Here is a 16,673-nt window from a genome sequence, read left to right on the forward strand (position 1 = left end):
CACACACACACACAGAGAGAGAGAGAGAGAGAGAGAGGCCCCAATCTGTTCCACTGAACCAGTCCATAGAATGGTCCACAGATCTGTGAACTAAACCTTTCTGACAGCTGGTTAGACCATGGTACTTATGAGATGATCTGAAGGCTTACTCTATTTTTCTTCTTCTAATTTTAACACTGCAAATCTGCTTGGGGCAGCATCTATGTGTGTCATTTGCTGCATAACTGTGCATACTTTAAGACATCCACATTCAGAACCAGGATGGAAAGGACTGCAATAGGATTTCTCCATCCCTATCATACACTCTTTAAATCTGCTCCAGAGGGTTAGGGGATAAGAGGAAAGTGTCGATGCACAAGCAGAAGTCAACTCTTGCAGCACTGAATATAGCCCCAGGCTGCACTAGGTTTACACAAGCTAATTGGAGCACCAAGGAGCTCCCTATATTTCTATCTGGAATGGTTTAATAAATTTCCTGCAAATACCTGGGGAAAGTTAAAATTTAATGTCCACATTAAAAAATCATGTTCAGACAAGTTATTGAACCATACTGCTGCTATTACTAATTGCTCTCTAGTGATTTTTTAAAAAGAAAGTTGATAAACTGTTGTTTTAAGGATTACACCATTTTATGAATTTTATATATACTTATTTGATTTTGTAAAACTGCCTTATGCCATATGGAAAGGGAGGTATATAAATAATATAAAGTGAAAGATTCCAAGAAATATATTTTACCCTGAAGGATCAAACATGCTTCTATATTCTCACATGCTGCCCACTTACAAGAAGCAAGAAATTCCAATGGCAGCACATTCCAGATTTTAGCTTCCTCTGTAGGGGAGTGCACTGAATATTTATGGCACTTTAAAACACTTGCTTTATTTACAAATATACAAGTAGAGGCAAGTAGGATGCACTCCTACCAGGTAGCAAGTTTACTACATCCCTATCAGAAACCAGAGATAGATGGTACCTTCAGGTCTGTCTCAGCCTTAAACCTGCATGCATGAACACATAAGCATCCACACCCTCACCTGCCCTGCCTTTAGCCTGGGAGCTTCCACAAACCCCAACAGCTATCTCCTATTAAACACACAGCATGGCCAATGGTCAGGGATAATGGGAGCTGTAGTCTAAAAATATCTGGAGGGCACCACAATGGTGCCATAAACCCATGTTTCCCATCTCCCCATATACTAGCAAAAAAGGGGATTGGACAAATTCTTGGAGGAAAAGGCTATTGACAGTTACAAGTCATGCTGGATAGCTACATGCCATCTTCAGGATCAGAGAAAGCATCTCTCTGAATACCAGTTACTGGGGAACAACAATGGAAAAGAGTTCTACTACCCTCAAACTCTGTTTGTTGGCTCCCTGGAGGCATCCAGGAGGAAGCAGGTTGCTCAATTATGTTCTTAACAATGTCCCAAATAAAAGCAACTACTAATACTCCTAATTAACTAAAGACAGTGCCCCACACCCATTCTTCTAACAAGATCTATTTCAGATGAAACTGCTCAACAGAGCTAAATTAGTCCAACGAGGAATACAAATAAATGTACTGCCAAGTGAAAACAAACAAACTAAGAGTTCCACGAAGACTCTGGAGAAGGTGGCGGCAATAGTAGCAAATAGAAAAGGGAAAGAACACACATTTCAAATACTTAAAAAAAGAAAGAAAGATGCATAACGTGCCTTGCATGGCTCAGATTATGCCTCAGCCATCTGTTCTGTTGTTTATTCTTGTGTGGTTTTATTTTCCAGTTCACAAGCTCAGCAATCAACGCATTAGGTCTACTTTCTATAAATCCAAGATATTTTGCATTGTAGTCTTGAGCACTACAGAGGAAGGCTTCTAAAGCATCATATTGCATTTATTATCTGCATGAACAGGTTACATTTAGCCACTTTGGTCTCAATCCCACTTCTTTCCTCAAAAGCTCTCGCTTCCTTTTCTTCAACAGTTCTCCTTCATTACCTCTGAACAGGCATGTTTTAAGGGGAATTGAGTTTATTTGCAGCTGCGTAGAGAACTGAGCATTAACAGGACGCTTCGTCACATTTTATCTGTTTTAATTCTGAAAAGCCTTCTTGGTTCTTTTTCATTTGCACAGAGCTTTAGCAGGATTGTCCAGAATCGAAGGAGGAGCAGCAAGCAGGGACTGATTAACACAGTTGCAAAGCCAATCCTTAAAAAAGAATGATTCTTGTGGTGTTGCAAAGGCTATACTGTACAGTGTTAAGAAATCTCAGTTTTGCAATTACATTCATTGGTAGTTTGAAAGTTGCCTACTACTAAGAAATACATGCACTGTCTTTCTAAGTTCACTATCTCAAACATTAGAGTCACTTCTGAATATTTTGGGCCTGATCATTCCCTATTCAAGACATAAGACTCATGTGCAAATAGCTCTTCAGATGACTCATCAGACCCTCCTCTTTGTGTGGACACATTGCATCGGGGCAATCCAGGCAACAGGGAGTCTCTGTGTGCTTCCCATATTTCTATTTATGCACTCATAGAAGTTGGTGGGGGATTCTCTCAAAGACAGAGCAGTTTTCTCTCTGCTGTTTTCACAGCATCAATAAGCACACGAGCAGTGGCATCAAGGCAGTCTGTAGACTTGGAGGTATTCAAGTACCTCCCATTTTCCAAACTCTGCATCTTGAGTAATCCCCACTGTGTGTTGAAGGGAAGTCTGCTCTAAATGGGAATATGTAAAACACATACAGACTCTATAACTATTGCCTGGAATGCCCTGATGCAATGTTTCCATATATCTAACAACAATACCAATAACACACCAAAAGATAGAACCTAAGAATGTCAGAGTTTATTGTTGCAAAAATAGGGATAAATATGAAAGTAGAAAATGAAAAGTTTGATTATGTACAAAATTGACAGGCAATCTTAGGGTTAATTCAAGAGACAGTAGAGATAAAAGGATCCCAGTACCTAATGTGACAAGGGGAAGGCAAAAGATGCAAGTGGACATCTGTGGAACTGAGTTAAATGAATACGTAATAACATCTCCCTTCTCAACTAGGTGAAACCTAGCTCGGATTGCAGTTCTAAGTACTCTAGATCATTATACCCCAGCTCTGCATCTGAGATATAAAAGGCAATAGCACCCTACAAAACTAATGAAGGTATTTCCTCACCTGATAAATTAGGGTCATGCCCACACCATATACTTAAAGCACACATATGCCACCTTAACAGTCATGGAGAACTCTGGGAACAGCAATAGCTTAAGAGTGCTGGAAATTGTAGTTCTGTGAGGTCAGCACCCTCAACAAACTACAGTTTCCAGGATTCTTGGGAGGAAGTCATCACTATTAAAGTGGTATAAAAGTGCTTTAACTGCATGGTGTGTGTATGACCTAGAAAAGACAGTACTGAGTTTATGCAGAATGCTTTTGAACCCCACAACCAAAGTAGTTGGTTCACAATCCTCACAAACCTCTCAATCAGCCATATGAACATAAGAACATCTCTGCTGGATCAGACCAAAGGCCTATCTAGTCCAGTATCTTGTTATCCCCCAGGGACTAACCAGAGGCCTAAGGATCTCCAACTCTTCTTGTAAATGTGATGCATAAGCATTCATAGATGGCAGTAATAATGTTCCTATGTTACGTTTTTGTAAGAAAAATAAGCTGTCACATTGCAGTTCATGTGGCAACCAACAGGTGGCCACGCAAACTGTAACATGACAGCAGCAGGTGCAGTAAGTGAGGAAAGCAGGCAGACCAGGCTAGTGGCACAAGAGCAAGCAAGCAAATGGGCAGGCAGGTGGCCCAGGCAGGACTTCCCATGTTGCCATTGCCTCCATCTCCCGCCTGTTTGTTTGCACACACAACAGGGTAATGGAAGCCTGGGGTATGAATGAGTGGGTGACCCAGTTAGGCAAGTGAGCGGTCTGCCCTGCCACACTTAGGACAGTGTTTCCAAAGTTCATTAATTTGAGCTCCTCCTTCTACACTTACTTCACCATCTCCCTCAGTCTACCCAACCTGGCAATCATAACCCCTTTTCAGACATGACTGCTGTTATGTACTGAAGTTCTCACCCTGGGCCAGCAGGGGGATACTGTAGATAGTTCAGGTCCACATATGCAAATAAGGGATCGAAAGTGACGTTCAGTGATTGGATAGTTACAGAAAATGGTTACTGTTGCGTTCTAGTGGAGCTCTATATAAGCAGGCTGGCTGAACCCTTCAGTTCAGTTCTGTTCTGGCCTGTGAATAAACAAGAGCTGTTTGAAGAATTGCTGTGTCGTCTGATATGTTCACCCACAACTTAACAACTGTGGCTTCATCGGGCATGCAGGGGTGGTGAGAGTAGCACAACACAAGGGAAGTTTTTCCCCCTGCACAACCAAGTATGATTCACCCAGGCATCTAAGACACAGATATCACTGGCACTGCACTAGACCTGACAGCAAAGTTCTGCATGAGCAGAAGCTGCGACCAGGTGTCACATGGAACCTGTTGTCTCCTGGGGATCCTCTCGACAGAGGCGCTTCTACACTTTACCCTTTCTGCCATGCTAACACTTGTTCCCTTGCAGGCTTCTGCCATCAAGAGTTCTCATCTGAGATCCTGTCTTTTCGAATTATTTTACAGGAACGCATACCTTTCTGCAGAACTCACAATGTCTAAATGTTAGCATTCTCTTTGGGAAAAGGAGGGGGAGGGTTCTGTTTGTGTCTTTAGATATAGGCAGGAGGTGTTGATTTATGATAATATATTTTATCTGTGCTCATTGCTGCCTTTGCAAAAACCCTCCAGGCTGCAGCTAGTGGAGGAATGAGGCAGGCTGCTCAGGTGAGGCAGCAGCTGAAATATGAATTAGCCTTATAAGAAGGACAAGAAGCAAAAAACAGTGTCTTGTTTAGAATAGACCAGGAAACCTACAAAGCCAACACCACATTTTTTTCACACTGCTGACCTTCTATGCATCATCTACTCCACCCCGGAATGTGCCATAGCCAAAAAACCTTTTCCATCTCTACTATATCCTTTTTGAGGTATGGCAACACACATGGTATTTCAGGATGCAGGGATGCATACAAAAAGTAAACTGTTGTATTTTAATTTTAACGCAAGCAAAAGGTCTTGGTTTTTATTAGTTTCCTTTTTGCAGAATGGTGGCTTATTTCAACAGTTGAACCAATCTACACAGAGAGCAGCAAGCATTACGTCTCATCTTGATAAGGTCCTCACTGCTGCAAAACTTATGCAGGACTGGACATTAAATTGAACAGGCTCTTTCAGTCCACACTGCACCATATGATGACTTTTTAATTTATTTTTTAAAGGAGATGCTTGATTATGACTCTTCCTAATCAAAGCTAGGGAGACTGGCAGAAATTCTAGGACCTAGAAGTTCAGAATCTGCCACAAATATCTGCATCTGACTAAGTAGTGTGAACAGAACACAGATGTTAGGGCAATATTGTCTAAAGCTTTCAGAATTCACTGTTTTAAAAAAATAATGCAAAATACCAATGATCCAGTCACAAGCACAAATAATCCAGCCATAGTCAGAGTTAGCATTAAATAAATATAACAGAATTATTGCAAGCAACACTAATTAGTGCTCTAAGCTCTTTGATGGCAAAAGAAAATCCCAAGGTGTTCCAACAATTATTTCTTCCATCATCTCTCACAAAGTCTGGGAAACTCTGCTCTTCTGACATTTCAATGCTAAGAACTTTCAAACATGTAGGGAGATGCCACCTTACTGCTTGGGACCTCCCTAACCCAGCATGTAAATTAAAAGGGCTAGGACAAGTAAACAGGAGCAGAAAGTAAAAGGACAAACTTTTGGCAGAGACACTTTCCTTTAATTCCTACCCCATTTACTGGCCTAGTATGTATCTTAGGTCCTCACCATCCATTAAGTCTCTTCCATCAGCAGAAAATGATGGGAGATTCTGCCAGTAATAGAAGCCATCAGGTCAGCTCCTGTCAGTGGATGTGTGAGAGCCCAGATGGCCAGCACTAATGAAATGAAGCTCTCTATAATTTAAGAGGTAAGCCATTAATCAGTTAATCACACAGTCTAATGGAGTAATGGCTTCTGCCCTGATTATCAAGAATCCAATATTCCCTATATGGGGGACAAATGGACTCAGAATGTTTAATATGCCTATGTTTACAGTGCTAAACAGAAGTTACCATCTAGATTGTTCAGAGTATGGGGCATTTATTGAATTACCAAAGGATCCTATCAGATTAAAACAGTTACAAAACATTCAAAGGGGGGAAAAAATATTTCACAGGTACCTAGGAAGAACAGTCATGTTACATGACTTGTACTGACAGCTGCTTTTGTATTACTGCCTGCAATGCTCCATTGGCAATGTTACCTTTGATCTGTTGTAGTTATTTTCAGGTTTTATCCATGTAACTATTCTGTCTTTGCTGCGTGACATTCCACAGAGCATATACTTTGTGGATTCTAGCACCATCCATAGAGTTTTGAGTGATTCTATCAAGGACCTCAGGCATCGTGTCTCATTTGTTCCACCTTGTACAGAAATGAAGGGTGTGTGTGTGTGTATCTTTACTGAAAAAAATTACAGAGGGATTCCTCTGCCCCTTGCTGCTAGATCTAAGGACAACAGAATAAATGTATATGTGACTATAGGAAACAACATACTAATTCCAGCATTGCTTTAGCAACAGAGCCACAAAAGAAACTTGGTGCAGCCTCTTATTATCTTATGCTGTGAATTTTAGATCTATTTTACGATTTATTTTATAACTTTTTTTATTATACTGCACTTTTTTATTTGTACTTCTTTTTATTCTATTGATTTGACTTCAATAAAAAATATTTTTAAAAGAACAGTTTCATTACTAAAGAGTTAATGTTAGGAACAAAGATAACTTCACTGGGAGATAGGAAGCACTTTGGAAGGTGGTGAGCTGAGCAAATAGTTTTACTCCAAGCCATTAAATATGATTGAAGTCTATATTAAAAAACAAAAAAACCAGACTGGTACAAGAAACATGAAGACCAAAACAGAAAGACATCCCCCATAATGCACACTTTTATTTGAAGAATGAATAAGCAGAAATGATCACACATTCCAGGGTACAAGTAGCAAGGACATCACCAGAGTTGTCTTGGTACCCTTAACAAATAAGAACCATGAATTTCAATTACATAGCTCAGTGGCTAAGATGAGCTCGATTACCAGTTTAAATTGCTTATCATCTGTAACTGACGTTACAGATAATTATAAAAGAAAACTTTTACAATCCAGCCACGTCAGATCACAAGCAACATTTCTTAAAGTGGGTGGAGGTGGGAGGAAGTAAATTTAAGAACATAGGAAGACCCTGCTGGATCAGGCCAATGGCCCATCTAGTCCAGCATCCTGTTCTCAAAGTGACCAACCAGTTGCTTGTGGCAAACCTGCAAGCAAGAGTCCTCATCCCTCCTGCAGTTTCCTGCAACTGGTTTTCAGAAGCTGTGGAGGCAGAGCATAGCCATCATGGCTAATGGCCATTGACAGTCCTCTCCGCCGTGAATTGATCTAGTTCTCTTTTTAAAGCCATCTAAGTTGGTGGTCATCATTGCTTCCTGTGGGAGTGAGTTTCCATATTTTAACTATGCGCTATGTGATGAATAATAATTTAGTTTTACTATTAAAGAATCCCGGCTTGTCATGATGTTCAAAGTATCAATTCTGGTTTAAAGTAAACGATGGTTATTCTAATCAGCCAGCTTTGTATCACCATATTTCAAGTTAACTTGTTAAGAAATTAAAGAATCACTGCTTCAAATGCAATGACAATTCAGGATTCTTCAAATGTGAAAGTAAACTCTGGTCAAATCCTTTCAGCTGCATAAGAAGAAAGGGGAAGCGGGGAGCATTAAAGGCTGGTGCTTTGCTCAGATTGGTCCTCTTAGTCATCGTCTTCTTTGGCGATCACTTGTAGCCAAGTAAGATTGTCTTCCATAAACATGGTTTTAACAATGAGTCTGAAAGTGACTGTGGAGGTCAATTCTGGACCCACACGTCCTTCCACAGTGGGGACATTGGTTTCCGGGTGGGAGTTGATCATAGTGTGGATTTGCCAAGTGTGCCTTCCTCCTAGCACGCTTCTCCCTTGCGTCCTGAGTTCAAGTGTCTTCAAAGCCCATGACACCTTTGGTAAAGGCTGTTCTCAAACTGGAGCGCTCGCAGGCCAGTGTTTCCCAGTTGTCCGTGTTTATACTACATTTTTTTAGATTTGCCTTGAGACAGTCTTTAAACCTCTTTTGTTGACCACCAGCATTACGCTTTCCATTTTTAAGTTTGGAATAGAGTAGCTGCTTTGGAAGACGATCATCAGGCATCCGCACAACATGACCAGTCCAATGAAGTTGATGTTGAAGAATCATTGCTTCGACACTTGTGATCTTTGCTTCTGCCAGTACACTGATATTAGTGTGATGGAATCTTTTGAGGAGTTGGAGATGGCGTTTATAAGTGGACCATGTTTCACAAGCATGTAAGGTTGATAGTATAATAGCTTTGTAAACAAGCATTTTGGTTTCCCTGAGAATGTCCTGGTCCTCAAACACTCTGCACTTCAATCGGAAGAAAGCCACACTCGCAGAGCTCAGGCAACACTGGATTTTGGCATCAATGTTGGCCCTTGTGGAAAGATAACTGCCTAGGTAGTCCTCTTAGTATGTATTGATAAACCACAATTTAGTGCTAACATAGTCACTCTTTGGTGAAGGAAATATACACATCCATTCTTACATAATATATTCAAGAGGGGAATCCCCAGTCTGCAGGCCAGATATGGCCCACAGCCAGATTCCATCTGCTTTTCTGGGTTTCCTCCCATCCACCAGCTGTTCAGCAGAGAGTAGCCAAAGAGGAAATGATGCCTTCCTCTGCAAGAAAATCAAAGTGGGGTGGGGTGTGTTTCAGCAGAGACATAAACCTGTAACTTAGTGGCTGATCTGTGATCGTAATAATAAAGATGGATTGACTGACATAAACATGTGTTCCTTGCAAATAATGCAAAGAGTATCTATACATTTTGAAACTTTGTGCATACAATTTTTGGGATCCAAGTGCATTTTTGAAGTTAAAGGCATTGAATAGGTGTGTCCTGCTCATACACTGATCTAAAATCCAACCTTTAACATCTTTCCACTGGAGATGTCCAGTAATTAGCCAAAGAAAGATCCCCCAGCTTTGTTCTAGATACTTGAAAATAGATATTTGAGATAAGCCCTGGCACACATGAATCCTTGTATATAGGATATATTTACATGCCTTTAATTCAATGGTTTTCCTGAAGGAACACATGGAATTTAACCGGATAAACTTGAAAACAGCAGCATTTTATTTTATGTACCTTTTTTATCCTACCTGTCTAATGAGATACAGCAGAGGTGGAAAATTGATGCTGTTGTGAGGAGGACATCAAGAGAAGTGCGGACTAAACAGAACGTTCTTCCATAAATCCAGTTATCTTGAACCAGCTCAATGGCTCCAAATGGCATCACCAGAACTGACACCAGCAAGTCAGCAAAGGCAAGTGAGACTATGAAATAATTGGTCTTGATTTTCCTGCAAGGAACACAAATGTATTGATTCAGAAAGACATCACCAAGATGACAATTTGTAGGACAGTGTTGCCTTCTGCATTTTAAAACATCCATCCCTTGTTATTTTATCACTCTGTAAATCAAGTGCCCATGTTGAGTATGTAAATTCCTCATGGGGCACACCCTTCTGTTCAGACAGAAGATAGTCCAGGAGATAGTCAAATGTGTGCACCAGCCTCTTTATCCACATATAGATCTCAAATTCACAAAGTACCAGTAGTAGCCTTTCATTAGCAATTAAAATTCCCACCTGCATTTGTTGGTTCGCTATCACTCATGGTGAGCAACTCTCTTTCAAAGCCATTAACATGCATACATATTGGACACGTGATGCTTCAGTGGTGAGGGACCTTAGCAGGGATGCTGCCAGAAGTTGATTTGATGCTTTCTTTCGAGCTGTTTCCACTGAAGAGACAAGCAGCTGCTCAGTTAGAAAAGTGCCTTGTCTTTTTGACGCAGTAGGAACTACTGCATAGAAAAACAACAAACAAAGCTCTTGCTGGGAATGTAGTTCCCCCATGCATGCACAACACATCTTTCATTTAGGTTTAAGGATGTGGACTTAAAAATTCTGCAGCTCCTTCCAATCCAATCCAAATCTTTATTACAGTCATAGGCCAGCATAAGATAAAAGCCACTACTTTAAAGAAGCCCTTACTTCATTATAGCTTCTGCAGTAATATATGTATATATTTAAAAAACTTACAGTATACTGACCATAATACATGTTAACATCAAGATATAAATCAACACTGTATGCAAAATGATGCTCACACGCAGAGGCAGAAAACAAAGGTCACATAAGCTTGTATGACCAATTATGCTCATATCATACTGATTCATTAATGTCATAAAAGGCCTTTAAATAACAGGTTGTGCCTCCTCAACAATTTACACAGTCAGATTGCCATTAATATCTACAACTTCCTGATATATGGCCAAATAAGCCTAAAATAAAAAATGTGACATATCTGGCAAACTATACATTTAGAGATGTGGAAATTGATTGTGAAATGTGAGTGGATACACTGCTTAAATGTAGCATTTAATTTTTTTCCAATTAATCATACTTTTCTTTGTCAAATAAACCCAAAGCACTGTCCTTTCAGGGCAGAAGTCCTGAATCCATTCCATGTCTAATATTCATTCCTGGCATAATTGCACAGTCTGTTACCCATGTCTGTTCTCCATCATCTGCTCTGCTCACTGGAGCTGGGAAATCCACAATGTCATTACAATCAGGACATGATGTAGTTTTTTAGTGCACATCAAGGAGAAAGAAAACCTGGCAAGAAATTGCTATTTTTGGCAGTGTTTCCTTGTCTCTTGTTACATGTAGCTTCTGCCCTCAAAGTGCAGTGTTAGTCACTTTGAAATTATTTGGTGATTTATGTGTTTTGATGATGCAAATTCTAGAAATGCAGGCACTAGATAATAAAATGATTAATCAGCTGCAATATAAATTCTAACTTTGACACTACAGGCAATCAAAGTTTGACATTACACTAATAAGCTTGTCTGGGGGAAAAGCAGTGAGAATGTTCTTTTACCACATTGTTTATGTTCACAGCTATTTTCACATTTGTCTCTTTGCCCTGGAGATTCAAATATTCCACCCTTGAAAAGCTCATTCTGCCAAAGAGATTGATAGTAACATATGGATGGACTCACCTGAGTTGCCTGTCTCTGCATACAGCCACCATCACCAGAAGATTTCCCAGGATAGCCATAAGAATAACAGCAGAAATAAAGGTGAGCAGTGCAATCTTCTCTGCCACGCCAAATCCCTCAGTTGAGCTATAAAGAAAAAAATATGGGGTACTTCTTGAAAATAGAAGACTGGCTGCTTGAGACTAACTTGGTTATTTTGAATCCATATGTCAAATTCCATTTTCCAGCCCACAGCAGCCTTAACTCATTTATTGACCCTTCCCTTCAACAATGGGAATACTGTAGATTACAATTCAACAGCTCAGGACCAATCTATGTATGTGACAGGGTGTACACTGGCCACCATATTAGACTTGCAGCTGTAACTTTGGGAAGCAGCCTGATCTGTTCCAGAGCCACCCTGTGTCTTTCCAATTTGACCCACTATTTAGTGTTAAATTATATCTGTGGAAAAACAAAGCTCTGTTTTCTTCCCATTCACTATAATGGGGAATCTAAAAACTGATCAATCTCATCTAATACCCCCTTTTTGCAGAAGTGGGTGAAATTTGCAGGCATAGCAGCTCCTCCACAGTGGATTAAGTCTGCCAAATTGTAGGCAAATACATCCAGGAATTTCCATGGAAGGTTAAATTTGATTTGATTTTTTTTAAGGCTCCAATTTTCTGCCAGACTCAGTGGCAACAGCCAAATTTCCGAATGGCAACTGCCATGTCCTGCAAGGACAGAGTTTACCATTTTAGGGTGGGTGCAATAGAAGTACTATGGACTGTGGGTGGAAAACATTGGGGAGCATTGATATACAGTGGTACCTCAGTTTAAGAACAGCCCTGTTTACGAACTATTCAGTTTATGAACTCTGCAATACCGGAAGTAGTGTTTGCAAACTTTACCTCAGTCTAAGAACAGAATCCGAATGGTAAAAGGGCACCGGCGGCAGGAGACCTCATTAGGGAAAGCACGCCTTGATTTAAGAACGGTTTCGGTTTAAAAACGGACTTCCGGAATTGATTAAGTTCGTAAAAAGAGGTACCACTGTACTTAGATATTAAACCATATAGCATATAAAATGGATCTATCAAATTCTGAATCTTTCTCAATCCAGCTTGCTTTTAATTGATAATACAATTTTTGTTGTCCCAAAGCTACAACTTTTGGGAAAGGAACTAGACATATAAGTTGGAAGCTACATTCAGAAGACTCATATGCCACCACAATTTATTTCTGTAGTGTACACACACAGCAACCACTTTGGCTTGGCAAAGGAAAAAAGTTGAAGCCTGGAGATTAGATAGACAGTTACAATATGGATTGTGGGGGTCATGTTCAAGGCCCAAGAAATGAAAATAGTCATTTCCCCTTTATTTATGCTCCTGGCTTTTTCTCCTCTCTTCAGCAGCATCAGAAACCAATATACATACTGAGCCAATGTACTGCTGCAGGCAGAATGCTGGACTTGGAGCCGTGGTTCAAGTCTCTGACACACAAAGTTCACTTAAATGGCCATGGGCAGCCTCACACTTTTGTTACAGGGATAAAATGAGCTAAACGCAGAGGAGTCAACCTGAGCTCTCTAGAGAAAGGCAGAAAGTCAGGGATTCAAACATGATAAATAATTTGAGACTAAGTTGGAGACAACATAGCTAAGATGGCAGCAGTTGCAGTGCAAAAATGGTTTCAAAAAATAAGATTTAATGGGTAGAATTTGCTCAGAGTTTGCTTGTCATACCTGAAAGCCAGGAAGGAACTTCATCTCATAGAGTTTGACTTTCTCTGTGATGTTGTATACTTAAGAGCCCTACCATTCCTGACTAACTACAGTCTTCAAGCTCCCCCCACCCTCTGCTAATATGCATCCGTTGCTAACATGAATGCAGAAAAGAAAGCAGAAGAGAGGAATTTAGAATCCATGTGGGTAGCCTGGCCAATACACATTTCACATTTATATCACAATCCATCTGAAGCAAGCACCACTTTAAGTCTTACGTGGAACAGTACTCTTAAATTGGATTGTCTGGACAACGTGCCCTGCAGGCACGTTCTTTGCAGTTCAGCTGCTTTCTGCTTTGTGGCACATTGGAGCCTGAGATACTACAAAACATTCTGTCCAGAGAGTTAGTGAGCAGAAATTCTTGAGGCAAGGGGCTGGAGTTGATAGCCTTCTGGTCTCTCACAGTCAAGGAGAAACTTAATTCAAACTGTGCTCGCTACTTCTAGGCGATCTAATATTGCTTGCTTGGGTAAGCAGGAGAGAAAGAGAGCAAGAGACGGTGCATGCTGCAGGAATAAAGTCACCTTGACAAGGAAGAAGAGGGAGAAATTCAACACAGAATGCCACCTGATCCTGTGAAAGGAGATGGAAACCCTATTCAAGGTCTGCTACCTTGCACCAGAATTATATCAAATACCAGATCTCCTTCACTAGGAGGAAACTGGGAGATATTAATCCATAAAGGCAGGGTAGGTGTTGCTAAATTATTGATCAACGCTGAATTTAATAGGAAAGGTTTGGAACAGTTAGAAAATGATGACTTTTGCTTTATACATTGAAGAAAATGCATATGTGCATCTGCACTCAAGGATTTATTGTGGATGAAGGGCCAGCTATAAATATGACTGATAAATGATATATCTGAATTAGATTTCATAAGGCTAATAAAAAATAATCCTTGAGATGTCTTTAATGACTCTTGCTTCTCCGCTTCCTCCTTCTTCTCAAAATGTTCATAGATGCCAAATTGCTCAGTGAGCCGTTCATAAGCAGATTATGAGCAGGCTTTCACAACAGCAGCGCTAGCTAACATTCTGAGAATCAATGGGTTGTATCCAACGAAATCATCCCATCAGTGCAAGGAGTTCTCCCACTCTTTGCATGCCCACCCCAATCTGTACTAGGAGTTGCCCCAACCCTCAGGAGCAGATTTGGAGGGCATGGGGAGAGGAGATGGAGAGAAACTCCTGAAGTCCTTGAACTTACAGATAACTTCATTGGATATAACCTATTATATTTGCTCACAATGCTCCATTAATGTAAAGTCCATTTCATTTAAAGTGGACTGAAGAAAAAATAACTTTACAACATACTCCAATATTTCTATCACTTCATCTATAGGACATAATTACGTAACAGATTATTTATTTTGGGGGGTCTCTTCAACAGGCAGCCTGACTCATACTGGCAAGCAACCTATGCAACACTGCAGTGTAACAGGATAATTTTCCAGACAGAAAGGCAGTTAAGGTCCATGCTTAGATTAATATCCTGGGAGTTTAAATGCAGAACAAAAGCCTACCACACTGCAAAAGGCTAGTGTAGTGTGCCTGACAATACAGACTTTGGACCCCAGAGAGCCAAATTCAATAACCATCCCTGTTAGGACCTCATGGGAACTGAAAATGTGTGTGTTTTCAATCTATATTGGAGTATTCGAATTATTCTGATCTGCACACAAGGATTTATTTTATACAAGAATGATGGAAAATGCACAACTTTTCCAGTTCACAGAATATAAAGGTGAATTTACAGTGAACAACCAAGTACGTAATTGTAGCTACTAACCCCTCAAAGTAGTAATTCAGAAGTGTACTTTTATTAATTCTCTAATAATTGGATAACAGTTTAGTTAATTTGGTAACTATTTTCACTAATACACAATACGTCTTGTATCTATGCTGCCTAAAATACATTTGCATTTAATGGCTGATATCTATCAGCAGAGGGATTGGCCAAAACAAAGATGGACCCTGCAGTCAGTCAGTCACACACACACACACACAGAGAGAGAGAGAGAGAGAGAGAGAGAGAGAGAGAGATGAATGCACCCCCACACTTTTCTTCTGCCAATCAGAGGGAGCACAGACATCTATTTCACACACAGAGCAGCTCAGCGCTCAGCACTGAGTGGGATTCCTCTCCACCCAGTGCTATGATGGAGAGGAGTGTACCCCCAAGATGCCTACTATTCTCTCCCTCCTCTTGCACACTGCCACTGCAAGCAGGCCAGGGTGCTCCTAAAACAGGAAGGATTCACTGAGTGTTCTGACCTGCTTGCAATGGTAACATGCAAAAGGCAGAAGATGTGCCATCACAGATTTTTGCCACCACTGCTATCAAATTGTATAAGAAGGCTGGCAGACCAGGCTTACTTCTGCTCAAAGGTAGCAGGATCATGTTCCCTGGCATAAGTGTTCAGCAGGGCCTAAGTGAAACAGTCCACAAAGAATGGGCAAATCAGGGAATTTTTCTATCAGGATCTCATTGAGTCTTTAACACAATGGCTGGTTTTAGGGTAGCATGACCGGTTTGGCTGCATTAGGCACTGCGCTGCAGGGGGCACCACAACAATTCTGTAGAACTGAGCAAGAGAGGCAGGGGGTAGGTGCCGAATTTTAACGTTGCACAGGGCACTGCAGAAATTTGAGAGCCCCAAAAGCCACTGCTTTAACAGGTAACAGAAGACGAACAGTTGCCACTTTATACATCCCTATATCTACATGATGGGTTAGCAGATGAATTTTCTGCCCATTAAATAATTCTTATAGTACAAGGCTCTTGCTAAAGAAAAGTTAACAAGGTTAAGTCATTGTCAAATAAAATACATTATGATTTAAAAATAAATAAATCCTTGGTACAGATTTTATAATGTGGAACTCCCAATAAAAGCTGCCAACACATTCCCCCCCTTGATTATATTAACCAAGATTCCACTATTGTTGGACCAAGCCCCCATGTTACACTTTTATTATATTTGTTCAGGCACTAAAGAAAAAATTGTACTGAAATATTTTTTTCTTATACCCACTCCTTCTCCCTTTACTAGGCCAGCCACCCATACCAAGGCTTGTTTGTCTACGCCCCCTCTCATGTTCTAGCCAACTCATCTAGAGCCAAGCCAAAAAATTCAGAATTTAAGAATGTTCCCCCATCACCACAAGAGCAATTTAGCCAAATATTGTCTGAATATTCTTCACCACAGCTATAATGCCGCTCCTGTCCTCCTAAGAACCTGTTGGATAATTTCACATACATGCCAAATGGTACCTTTGGAAAATGCTTCCCCATATAACCACCTACAAATAGGATGGAAAGTGTCCAAAGGCCGTTTTCATTCCGCTCCAGCCTCAGAGCTGAGGTTCTCCCTCTTTGTAACTCCACCAGCCTTCGCCACCACCACAAAATCTCTTTGTGCATTTCAACATCCATTATTATTGCAAAGAAAACAGCACAAACATTTTCTCTATTAGAGGCTCCAGCTTCAAACATCCTGGTAAGCCAGTGTCAAAACTTCAGCAATGAAAATAATGAGGAAGGGTTCCCTTCTGGAAAAAAAAAGTGTACTTAATTAGGCAGATCTGTCTACTGACCATG

At 40.5% G+C, this 16,673-nt stretch overlaps 1 protein-coding gene across 4 annotated transcripts in view; it reads right to left on the reverse strand.

The window, feature by feature from the left end:
* HTR4 (5-hydroxytryptamine receptor 4) overlaps window positions 1-16,673 on the reverse strand; it is a 158,418-nt gene that overhangs the window by 53,324 nt on the left and 88,421 nt on the right. For all 4 annotated transcript variants that reach the window (XM_053376554.1, XM_053376551.1, XM_053376553.1 and 1 more), the window contains exons 3-4: window positions 11,306-11,431; window positions 9,396-9,596 (exon numbers count right to left, since the gene is read on the reverse strand). In XM_053376554.1, the coding sequence (XP_053232529.1) occupies window positions 9,396-9,596; window positions 11,306-11,431 (327 nt within the window). The remainder of the gene's footprint in view (window positions 1-9,395; window positions 9,597-11,305; window positions 11,432-16,673) is intronic.

Source organism: Podarcis raffonei, chromosome 2, assembly GCF_027172205.1.
Source record: "Podarcis raffonei isolate rPodRaf1 chromosome 2, rPodRaf1.pri, whole genome shotgun sequence".
In the NCBI taxonomy this organism is placed as follows: domain Eukaryota; kingdom Metazoa; phylum Chordata; class Lepidosauria; order Squamata; family Lacertidae; genus Podarcis; species Podarcis raffonei.